Source organism: Citrus clementina, unplaced genomic scaffold (genome assembly GCF_000493195.1).
Source record: "Citrus clementina cultivar Clemenules unplaced genomic scaffold, Citrus_clementina_v1.0 scaffold_6, whole genome shotgun sequence".
NCBI lineage: Eukaryota > Viridiplantae > Streptophyta > Magnoliopsida > Sapindales > Rutaceae > Citrus > Citrus x clementina.
In genome coordinates this window covers 21,897,031-21,909,370 of record NW_006262139.1, presented here as the reverse complement: position 1 = coordinate 21,909,370, position 12,340 = coordinate 21,897,031, and the positions used below count along the sequence as shown (strand labels likewise).

Sequence of the window (12,340 nt, the reverse complement as noted above, 5' to 3'; positions counted from 1 at the left end):
ATTCGTTCAAAGTTTTAGAACACAGTTTTGCTTTCATATATATTTTAGATAGAAGGCGGAGAAAATCCGTATAAGCTCTGTGAATTGAGTACAAATCTAATTGCCAGGGCTGTATGAGAAGGACTTGAATTTGGTAAAGTGCTAAAAGAATAAATTATTTATGGCGAGGCGAAAGTGTCAAGTCAATATAGACTCGGAAAATGAAGAAAAAGGATTAAAAAAAAGAAAAAAAAAAAAAAGGGGCCTTTGGATAGTGCATGATGAAACACGCGTATGAAAAACGTTAGCTTTCCGTCAAAGTTAGGACAGAGTAGAGGGACCATAACAACGAAGGATCAAGGAAGTTTCCAGAGTCGGAGATACACACACGGCGTTTGTGCCATGACCGTGCCATTCTGTTTTTGGATAATAATGTTTAGTCCTCACGCGCCATTCACTGTCCGAGTATCCTTACCTCCACGCCGGCAAATATCAAATATTTAAATATTTAAATATGTGAGATATTTTTTCTGAAGTGTATATGAAATTTGAAATAGAGTTATAAAATCCACTGCTCAATCAAATTTCTAATGAAATTATTCAAAAACAAAATGTTATAAAAGATAAGAGTGAGTTAGGAGGACGAGACAGGCGGCGCGTGCCTTCAGATGCAGGAGTCGCAGACAAAACAAAATCCAAAATCCTTCCACATAACTACTACTGAAGAGTCTAAAACTCCCAAGGCTTTCGTCTTCGTCTTCGTCTCCGTCTCCGTCTCCGTCTCTCATATTTTCTCCCATAAGCAAATTAGAATTACGTAAAACCCCATCTCTCTCACAGGAAACCTTAACCGAAATTACGAAAATGTCCGATCCGCTCCTCGCCGAAGCACCACCGCCGTCCAATGACTTCGATGCCCTCTCAATTCCGCCGCTCGATCCCCCATACCTCAACTCACAGATTCCCCATCCCTGTGCCTCGTCAGACGATCTCGATTTCTTCTTAGACGACAACTGCGACTTTGACTTCACCATCGACGACCTCTATTTCGCCTCCGAAGATGATACCTTTTTCCTTCCCTCCGAAGACCCTCAGGACGGTGAATTCGGCGGTTTCTCCCCCGGTGTCGACGGAGGAGCCGCTGCGGCCTCCCCCGGGTCAGGCAGTTCTGGAATTTTGGGCAATCCAGCTTCCTTAGACGTCGAGTCGTATTTGAATTACTCATCGTCCCCGCAGAATTCGGGTAATCGGATCTCCCATTTGAATTCCATTGGGATTTCTGGCGGGCGCTCCGAAAATAGCGGGTCGGGTGTTTCGTCGGATAATACCGATGCTCCGTCTCCTGATTCCGGCAATTTGGTTGTTGATCAGAAAATTAAAATGGAGGAAGTTAGCAAAAAGGGAATCTTCAAAAGGAAGAAGGATATCGAAGAGACGAACAACGAATCCAGGAGCAACAAGTATCGTAAATCGTCTTCTTTGTCAGTTAATGAAGCTGATAATGATCATAATTTGGGCGAGGAGGAAATGAAAAGAAAGGCGAGGCTTATGCGAAACCGAGAGAGCGCCCAGTTGTCGAGACAGAGAAAGAAACATTACGTGGAGGAGCTAGAGGACAAGGTGAGAAATATGCATTCTACAATTGCCGATTTAAATAGCAAAATATCGTTCTTTATGGCTGAGAATGCGAGTTTGAAGCAACAATTAAGTGGTAGCAATGCAATGCCTCCGCCACTGGGGATGTACCCCCCGCCGCCCCATATGGCTGCTGCGCCAATGCCGTATGGCTGGATGCCTTGTGCTGCACCCTATATGGTGAAGCCTCAAGGTTCGCAGGTTCCTTTGGTGCCTATTCCCAGGTTGAAGCCCCAGGCTGCTGCTGCTGCAGTGCCTTCTAGGACCAAGAAGAGTGATGGTAATAAAAGTAAGAGTGATGGTAGCAAAACTAAGAAAGTTGCTAGTGTTAGTTTCCTGGGTCTGTTGTTTTTCATATTGTTGTTTGGCGGGTTGGTGCCACTTGTTGATGTTAAGTATGGAGGTATAAGGGATGGGGTTTCTGGTGGACATTTTGGCAGTGGGTTCTATAATCAACATAGAGGGAGGGTGTTAACCATTAACGGGTATTCAAATGGGTCGGGTGAGAGTATGGGGATTGGTTTCCCTAATGGGAGGGTTGGTTTTGATAATAGAATACATTGTGCGAGAGCTGTTGAATCAAAAGAGAAGGAGTCACAGCCTGCACCAGATTCAGACGAGTTTGTTCGTCCGCGCAATGCGAGTGAACCGCTTGTTGCCTCTTTGTATGTGCCGAGGAATGATAAGCTTGTGAAGATTGATGGCAACTTGATAATTCACTCTGTTCTGGCCAGTGAGAAAGCTATGGCTTCCCATGATGCTTCTAAAGCTAATAGTAAGGAGGCGACTGGTTTGGCTATCCCCAAAGATTTTTCTCCAGCTTTAGCTATTCCCGATGTTAGAGGGAATGGAGCGAGGCACTCCCACTTTTACCGAAATCCTGCTGAGCGACAAAGGGCTATCTCTTCTGGCTCTACTGATGCACTAAAGGACCACATGAAGTCATCTGCAGCTAATGGTAAACTGCAGCAGTGGTTCCAAGAAGGTCTATCAGGTATTCATCATTTTTCTTACTTTTTCATTTTTGTGTCAGATTTGTTCTTTGCAATAAAATCATCTGTTGCTATTAATCGTAAGCCTTTTTCCTTTACTTTTACAATTGTGAGAAAAGTTTGTAAATTTCTGTTTGACCAATTGAGTTCTTTAAAAGCAATTCCAAGAAAGTTAGCTTGACTTTGTTGATATTTAGTATAAGTGACTAAAATTTGTGACTAGATTATAAAATAGTAGTTATCTTTGTAGTGGAAACTGAATAATTTCAGATGGTATTATTTTTATATATTTTTGAGCTTGTAGTGCTCTATCTGCTTTTCCAGAGGTTTATAGCTATCTTGTGAAGGCTTGAGAAATGATTTCTTAATGTAATTGTTGGTTTTAGCTGTCTATATTCAGACTTGGAAACTTGCAGTCCATTGTATTTTCTTTGTGCTCATGTGTAATATTTATGCAGGGCCGTTGTTGAGTTCTGGTATGTGTACTGAAGTGTTCCAGTTTGATGCGTCACCTGCTCCAGGAGCGATTATTCCTGCATCATCAGTTGCTAACATGACTGCAGAACACCGTCAGAATGCTACACAAGTTAACAGGGGAAGGAATAGAAGGATTCTCCACCGTCTTCCAGTTCCCCTCACAAACTTCACTGGGGAAAGAAAAGCTCAAAAAGAAAGCTTTGCAGGGAATAAATCTGCTTCTTCTATGGTTGTCTCCGTGCTTGTTGATCCAAGAGAGACTGGTGACGGAGATGTTGAAGGGATGATCAGTCCAAAGTCACTCTCGAGAATATTTGTTGTTGTGCTTTTGGACAGCGTCAAGTATGTCACTTACTCATGTGGGCTTCCTCGATCTGGTCTTCATCTAGTGACCAGTTAAGTGTGGAAAATGGCTGGAACCATGGATTGCGAATTATATCCGGAGCCAGCTCACAGTTTTGAATACAACAGATTAATTAGCAACTTATATTACAATGTTAACATCTCAATGTACACTGGATTATCTTATACCACCCTTAATTTTACCTTTTCTCATCATTGGTTGAGATCAAGTCATATGCCTTGTGTCCGCCTCCAACATGTTGAGGGGTTGAAGTTCTTAATCAAAGTGGTTTGACTCTATAGTGTAGCCTTATCTTTGATCAATAGCGTACAAGCAGTGAAATATTTACCAGTGTACTCTCTAATTTCCCTATGGAACAAGTTTTTAGTATGTTCTTAATATTCTCATTTTGACCAACTTTGATAGCTTGTCCCGTTATTCAGTGGTTCTAGATCACGGGAAGCAGACACGGTTTTGTGGATCCCGGATGGTCTTAGATGAGGAGCACAGGTTTTCACAAAGTTACTGTTTATAATGTCAATAAATGTGAGTGTTTGGAATAATGATTCTGGCCTGTGTTAGTCTCAACCAATCTTTGCATGGTTTAAATATTTCACGCGTTTTTATTGTAGTTCCTGTGGACTACGTGGCAACAAACAATTATCATTTGGTTGTCACTTGACGCGTCCGCTTGTAATACAGCCGCTGCATGCCTTACAGTCGTTTTTGTTTTTTTATTTTTAAAATTTATTGCCCGTTGGATTTCTTTTATAAGCAATCCAACGGCTTCTATATTTTACGCATGAAACCGGCTAAAGAATTGGAAGTGGGAACTGGCAAATATCAAGAGCAATTATCACATAGCTACCCCATTTTATCTACATATCAAAACTATCAATTTAAATTAAGAAAATGTCAAAGACCCCCTCCTCGACATGAAAAATTTGCATTTTCTCACAGCTGAAAAAATTACTTTAAATATGTAATGTCTCTATTAATGAGAATAATATTTACATTAGTGTAAATAAAATATATTTTTTCTTATTTTCCATCTAACTATTGGATAGTTTTCAAATAATTATAATTATTCATAGTACCAAATATCATAATTAATCATCAAATATTGTTATTTTCAATATTAGTTGTACTAGTAACTAACATTAACGGTATAAATATGTATTGTATTCAAGACATATATAATGTACCATATATTTGATATTTGGATTATACTCACAAAGATTCTCTTACACAAATTAATTCATACAAATTTATCATGAATTAATTAAATTATTCCATACTTTGTTTAATATATTTTTTGCTACATTATTAAATAATCGTATATGACAGGTTTGATTTTGTATTATTACTGGTACTTAGTTAATGGTTGTTAAGGAAAAAGGAGAATTACTTCATACTGCCCCTCATATTTTAAGGTACGTCTAAACCCCCTAAAGTTATAATACCGTTAGCTTTATATATTATTTTACCATTCTACCCTAGTCTTAATGTTAGCAATAGAATTTAAATATTTTAAAAATACAAATAAAGTAAAATAACTTATATACCCTTAATGATCAAAATTTATTTTATAATTATTTATAAATTATAGAGAAAAATTACAAGTAGGGTAGATGTCATAAATATCCCTAATAGTTGTAAATTATCCATTTAAATTGGAATAACATTTGGTTATATATATATTGTTTGGGTGGTTAAAACATTACCGCCTATAGACACATGAACAAGATCATGGTCCTCACATTACCAAAGCAATTCACGAGGGTACTTACTTAAACAAAATCAAATTATAAAAAATAAATTTGGTACTTAGCCTAAATAATTGGAATTTTACCAAGTTAACATGAATATTCAACATAAAACTGAAAGAATAATTAGTTGAAACACATGAACCAATAAGAGAGAAAGTGTAACGAAAATCAAGAACTGATCTAATAGGAAAGTGTAACGAAAATAAAGAACTGATCTAATAGGAAGTGAAAGTTACTTGGAATTCAACCCAAAATGTTGGCATTTAACGAATTTAGTAGGAATATCAAACATAAATCTACTAGATTAATAAGTTGAAATATGTGAACTTATAAATGAAAAAGTGTAACCAAAATCAAGAATTAATTTAACAAAAAAAAGTAATTTGGGTATTTAACCTAAATAACTAGAATTTTACCAAGTTAATTGAAATATTGAATGTAAAACCAGTGGAATAATAGTTGAAATATATAAATCTGTAAGGGAGAAAGTATAATCAAAATTAGGGACTTATCTAACCGAAAATAAAATTATAAAAAATAAATTTGGTACATAACCCAAATAATTAGAATCTTACGCAATTAATGGGAATATTTAACACAAACATAGAGGAATAATTAGCTTAAACACATGAACTAATAAGAGAGAAAGTGTAACCAAATTTAGGATCCGATCCAATGGGAAGTGAAAGTTACTTGAAATATAACCTAAAATGTTGGCATTTAACGAATTTAGTAGGAATATCAAATATAAATCCAGTGGATTAATAAGTTGAAACATCTGAACCTACAAATGAAAAAGTTTAACTAAAATAAAAAACTAATCTAACAAAAAAAAGTAATTTGGGATTTAACCCAAATAATTGAAATTTTACTAAGTTAATTGAAATATTAAACGTAAAACTAGTGGAATAATAGTTTAAATGTATAAACCAAAAGGGGAGAAAGTATAGCCATATTTAGAAACTTATCCAACGGGAAATGAATTTACTTGGAATCTACCCCAAATATTAGTATTTAACGAATTTAGTAGGAATATTAAACACAAAACTAGTGGATTAGAAAGTGAAAACAAATGAACCTATTAGTGAGAAAATCTAACTAAAATTAGGAACATGTGAAATTAATTTGGAACGTCTACCTAATATATTAATATTTAACCAAAAATATTGGGACATGATTATTTTACTTTTTTTTTTTAACTTTCATTTAAATTAAAAATATTTTTCTCACTCAAATATTTGTTATGTTAATTGTTTATAATTTTTCTTTTTATTTTATTTTATTTTATTTTTTCTGCATTAAATATGATTTTTAAAAAAAAAAACTGTTGAATGAACAACGGTATTTTACCGGTACCGGTTGTTCAAGTTGAAAAACAGGGCTGTATGACTATAAGATGACTCTCAGTAATTATGAGGAAGGAGCCAACGCTCGTATCGTATGCGTATACTACTGACTAACAGTTATCTGAATAACATAATAAAAAGTTATTTTAAAAAATAGCAGCATACACGTTGCAGCAAAGTCTCCGACGACTCCTGTAGTTGCATGCTTGAGTCAATGGAAGGTAGCGGTTAAGTTTGCGGGGGTTCATTGATTTCTTCCAGAGCTGATGGATGAAATGAATGATTCAGTTTCGTCAAATCCAGAGCAGTTTGTGAATGATGGTGAGAAATGGTTCAATAGGATTGCAGCGGACTCAAACGAAAACCAAGGCGGTCATGATCCACCTCCCTTTTGGAATTTAGAAGCACGGGAAGGGACATCAACATCTATATTGGACCGTGAATGGTGTTGGCTTGATGAAATTTCCCAGCCTGGAGGACACACCAACAACCACAATTCAAGTGACTGCTGGTCTGCTGCTTCTGAAGCTCCCAGTCTAAATAATAATTTCTTGCCTCCTGCTGCTGCTGCTTCAGATGCCGTAACTCCACCTTTGTTAAATGTCGTAACTGACGGAGCAGAAAATGCGGATGCCGCAGTGATGAAACGCCAGCTTCAAAATATTGAAAAAGCGGTAAAATATCAAGCGTATTTACATTTTCTGCTTGTGGAATTCTTAGTCTTCGTCATGCTTTGGCTTTATGATTGGCATATTTACAAATCTACTGTTTAGTTGTTGAATTTCTGACACATGAATAATTAATTTAGATAAACCTAAAGCGCTGAATTGTGTGGATGCGTTCTCAAATATTTTCCAATGGTGAAGTTTCAGTGGATCGGTTATATTTGGGATTAAGGTGTTGTAGCTTATAATCTCCCGCTATTGTGAAATGGAATCACTAATTTTCAAAGTAAGTGGGGTTGTTAGTACTTATAGCTGTCAAAATTAGCCCCACTTTAGCCACCGTACTGTCAAAATTAAGCAGAAGTACAACAGTTAGAAACATACTTTCAGAAGCTCTATATAGTTAGTTGTGAACGTAGTTGCTTTTGTATTGTTTCCTTTTTTGTATATGGGGTTCTCGTGATGAAGTTACCACAGTTGTACCCTTTAATCTATTATTCATATGACAAAATTTGTGCGTGCGTTGGATGGGGATTATATTTGATAACATTTTGATCTTAGATGAATCTACTTTTCCATTTGTAGCTGGAGATGGCGCACAATTCACTTCAACACCTTCCAAGTTTCGATACACATATAGTGTCCCTAGAGAGTGATGGAGAAAGTTTGATGTCCTCTGAAAGTAATGGAGATGAGATACAATCTCAATCAACTGTCAATTTAAGAGGAGAAATACCAGAATTTAATTCTCAAAATCCAGAACTTGGGATGGTGTTTTCATCTGAAGAGGAGGCTTACATGTTTTACACAACTTATGCTCAAAGAATTGGTTTCTCTGTGAGAAAAGCTAAGGTGCGGCGACTGTCAAATGGAGCCATTAGGAAACGTCTTTGCTTCTGTTCAAGACAAGGATTTCGAGCAAAGAAACAGTCTACCAAGGCAACAAAGTATCAAAGGAAAGAGACCAGAACAGGTTGTGATGCCATGGTTGAGTTTACTGTTGAAAATGGAAAGTGGATGATCTCTGGCTTTACTCCCGAGCATAATCATGACCTTGAAGGCAAGTCAAAGCCTATGGTAGGTTCATCCACCAAAGTCTCGGAGGATCATTCAATAAGTACCACTATGAATAAAGCTGCGATGGTGAAAGAAGGACAGCCTACGAATTCTGTTGGATTCCAAGGTATCAATTGCCCAGGCATCCCTCGTAATGAGAAAACAAGTTGTCCAAAACTTCTTGATGGACAAAGTTTAATCAAATCTTTCAGATGTTTGGAAATGGAAGCCCCATCATTTTCTTACACAGTACAAGTGAATGCTGAAAACTGCTTGACAGATTTCTTTTGGACGGATGGTAGGTCAAGGATAGACTATGACTACTTTGGGGATGTTGTCATTCTGGACACAACATTTCGAATTGAAGCGTATAATATGATTTATGCACCATTTTTAGGACTTAACCATCATGGACAATATGTCTTGTTTGGAGGCGCTTTCTTGCTTGATGACAGCAAGGATTCATTCATTTGGTTGTTAAGGACATTTCTGGACTCAATGGGCAGGCGTCAACCAAGAACAATATTCACTGATGGGTATCAAGCAATGGCAGATGCAATAAAGATGGTGCTGCCAAAGACACAACACCTTCTTGGAATATGGTACGTCCTCCGAAATGCTAAAGCAAACCTCTCCAAATGTTACGGAGAACCTGGTTTCAACAGCCTTTTCAAGAAATGCATCTTTGATTGTGAATCAGAGGAAGAATTCGAGTCTATGTGGGAATATTTACTGGAGCAATATGAGCTTCGTGCAAATCCTTGGCTCAAAACTCAATATATGTTGAGAAGAAAATGGGCTTATTGTTTCTGTAAGAGTGTCTTCTCTGCTGGCATACGATCAACCCAACACTGTCACGGCATCAGTCATATTTTCCACAGTTTGACAAGCAAGGCAACAACTCCATTGCAGTTTGTTCAGCAGTACTTTAAAGTGGCAGAGCAACAGCGTAGAGAAGAATTATATGAAGATCTTCGCTGCAATGGAAGTGCACCTCCAACAATTTTAAGAAGCAATGCAATTGAGAAAGAAGCAGCAAAGATATATAGCTGCACAATGTTTAAGCTTTTCCAAGAAGAGTTGCTTGAATGTTTGTCAGTGGCAATAGAAGAAATTCAAGGTGATGGAATGACTGCTAAATTCAGGCTAACTGAGGAAGGCCAGAAGAAGGAGAAAATTGTTGAATTTAATTGTATGGAAACCCATCTCACATGTAGTTGCAAAAAATATGAGTCGGTTGGCATCTTATGTGTACATGCCTTGAAAGTACTGAATGCTAAAAATATCTTTCATATACCTCCTCAGTATATATTGAAGAGGTGGACAAAATCAGCAAAAGATGGGATGGTGGTAAATGGCCACGAAGGGGAAGTTGTTGATGACAGCCAGAGGCATTTGCATCTGGATGAGAGTAAACTTATGCACAAAGCTTTAAATGTCATTACTAAAAGCTTACCATTCGAGGAGACGAGGATGATAGCTGATGATTACCTGAACATTGCATTGAAAAACATTGAAGATGCTTTAAGAACAAAAAACATAGGACAGCTTAACACAAGAGATGTATATGATGCCTATAAAGATGCTGCTGCAGCTGCTGATGCCAATGGCATTATTTCTGTAGAGACACAACAGATGGAATCAAATCCTTCAACGGTCAATCAACAGGAAGCATTGAACTACAGAATAAAATGTCAGTTGAAGAGGAAATATGATAATGATGGAAGAGAGACAAAGAGCAAGTCAAGTGATGGTGCAATTACTCATCGCCATTCCTTCAAAGAAGTAACAAAGGGTTAGAAGTATCATAACTTCAACTAGATTTCATTTGACTTACTGCTGTTTGATTTTCTTGTTAAAAAACTAAATTTCTCATTATTCAGGAGGAGATTATCAAGGATCAAAAAAGCATCCTAGCAGGTCATATTCCGTGGGGCAAAATTCCCGGCATTCTGCCTGTGTATCTGCCCTTCCTCCATTACCTTCACAATCCACATGCAACCAATTTAAAGATCACAACAAATCTAGGTTGAATGTTCAGGTAAAAGCATATATAAAGTATTGTAAAAAATTTGAGGCAGTTCTCTTCTGTTCTGTTCTGATGTCATTTTGGAATATATGTGCATTCTAATTTGTTAAGACATTATGATAAGTGTATCCATCAAAATTTGGGGTTGGTCAAAAAGATACTAATTGCCAATCCAAACTGAAGACAGTTGAACTAATTGAAGATAATTCCTAGAGCAGCAGAGATACAGTAACATGATGATGTATCATTAATGCTATTGTCGAGGAGGCAAACCACGGGACTACTCACTACCAGTCTTTCTCTAATTTATGCTCTTTGGTTTTGTTAGTGGCTGAATAAACCATCTCATAAAATAATTTTTATCAGTTAAAGCTCACATCGAGTGTTGAAAAGAGTATATTGTTATTTGATCAGTCTCAATTACCTTTACTTATTTGGTATGGTTAATGGTTGGCAAAATGGCATCCCAGGTAAGACTAGAAGAGACAGAAAAGGAGATAGAAAGACTAAAAGAGAGAGAAAAGGAGATATCATGGTTTCAACCGATGTAGGAGAGACTGTCCAAGCTCTACACTTCAATGCTTGCAGGTAATTCTCGCACTGATCACCAATACATATGGAGGAATATGTAAAGAGGAGATAATTCTGTAGTTTTGGCCACAGTTGAATCTCTCCCGTAAGTAGACTTTTAGCTTGTATTTTGGATTCAAATACACATAATCTACTATCAATAAAATTCTTTTTGTTTCTTGACGGGCAGAGAGCAGATTTCTGAACAGGCTCTTTACGTTCTCCAATTCTTATACTGTTGAAATGATTTAACACAGACGAGAAAGCATTTGAAATTCCTATTTTGCTCAATCCTCAAGACTCGGTTGCTTTTCTGAACCGTGTTTCTTGATTCTTACTCCAATGGGATTATTATGATGTGACAAAAGCCAGGTTTAGTTATCAGGATCAGTGCTTTGGATGTCGCTGTGGCAACGGCTTTATCCATCCATAACTAACCAAATATTGAATACTGTCGTTGATCTTGAAGGTTTGTTACATAAGTGAAATGAATCAACTAGCTTGGGGTTTTTTTTCAAAAATTATAAACCTGATATTTTGATATGATACATTAAAAAAAAATGTTGGTGCTCTGCTGGAGCACTCATTAGCTGCCACCTAGCCCTAACCCCAACGTAAAACTAGAAAATCCTCTGTATGAAGAAGAAGATCTTCCTCACGAGGATAAAGCGTCTCGCCGTCTCCATTCCGATTATATCTTCATTTACCACACATTATAAAAATTTACTCTCTTGCTTATCCAACACATAAACATCCGGAGTCTCGTATGAATGTTCCCAAAAAAATAAAAATAAATAAATAAAATTACTCTTTGGTCGCTGGACTAAAATTCGACATCAGTATTTGGCGTCGCTGTGGAAAATGCACCCAAAAAAAAAAAAAAAAAAAAGACTTTTGCAAAAATGACGTGTGCATTTTTGAAGACTGAATTTTCGTCCGATGGTCAAGGAGTATGATTTATTTGTTTTGAAGAAATCAATATTTGTTGAAACCTTATTATTAACTCATTATTGTGTTATTGTTGGATTAAAAACATGCATTGAGACTTCTTCGTTTATATTTAATATTATTTGTTTGCAATTTCTTGAAGAACTCCAGAAGTCCAGTCCATGAATTGCATGCTAAGAAATTTTATAATGGTGCTGCACTGCTGCGAAGAAATCTCACCGCCGAAGGGAAACTCCATTTTTGTTCGTTTTATTTCTTCTATTATTTAAAGATTTATTTTTTACTGTTATTAATTAAATTATTTCTTCCCTGGTAATGCATTTAAAATATATATATTCAGACCGGCTGAATTTACCGATTACGAAATTACAGCTATTAATTCGCATCCGCAATTCTTGTAATTGAAGGGGATATCCATTGTTTAAATTTTAATATATAGTCGTAGGTAAGGATATGCTGATGATATGCACGTCCCCAAGAACCGACCACCTGATTATTTTTCAGTTCAGTCCCCTTAGATTCACATTTTAA

At 36.6% G+C, this 12,340-nt stretch overlaps 2 protein-coding genes across 4 annotated transcripts; both read left to right on the top strand.

Annotated features, from left to right (window-relative positions):
* Nucleotides 1-306: 306 nt before the first annotated feature.
* LOC18038639 (bZIP transcription factor 17) lies at nucleotides 307-3,814 on the top strand. The gene is made up of 2 exons (XM_006430446.2): nucleotides 307-2,608; nucleotides 3,065-3,814. The coding sequence occupies exons 1-2, from the start codon at nucleotides 844-846 to the stop codon at nucleotides 3,481-3,483; spliced, it is 2,184 nt and encodes a 727-aa protein (XP_006430509.1). The 5' UTR covers nucleotides 307-843; the 3' UTR covers nucleotides 3,484-3,814.
* Nucleotides 3,815-6,678: 2,864 nt separating this feature from the next.
* LOC18038638 (protein FAR1-RELATED SEQUENCE 7) lies at nucleotides 6,679-12,062 on the top strand. 3 transcript variants are annotated; one of them, XM_024182263.1, is made up of 5 exons: nucleotides 6,679-7,215; nucleotides 7,792-10,057; nucleotides 10,146-10,303; nucleotides 10,762-10,879; nucleotides 11,960-12,062. In XM_024182263.1, the coding sequence occupies exons 1-4, from the start codon at nucleotides 6,808-6,810 to the stop codon at nucleotides 10,840-10,842; spliced, it is 2,913 nt and encodes a 970-aa protein (XP_024038031.1). In that variant the 5' UTR covers nucleotides 6,679-6,807; the 3' UTR covers nucleotides 10,843-10,879; nucleotides 11,960-12,062. The 3 variants fall into 3 exon arrangements, with proteins under 3 accessions (XP_024038031.1, XP_024038030.1, XP_006430508.1); XM_024182262.1 differs by having other exon boundaries at nucleotides 11,952-12,062; XM_006430445.2 differs by lacking the exon at nucleotides 11,960-12,062 and having other exon boundaries at nucleotides 10,762-11,044.
* Nucleotides 12,063-12,340: the final 278 nt, after the last annotated feature.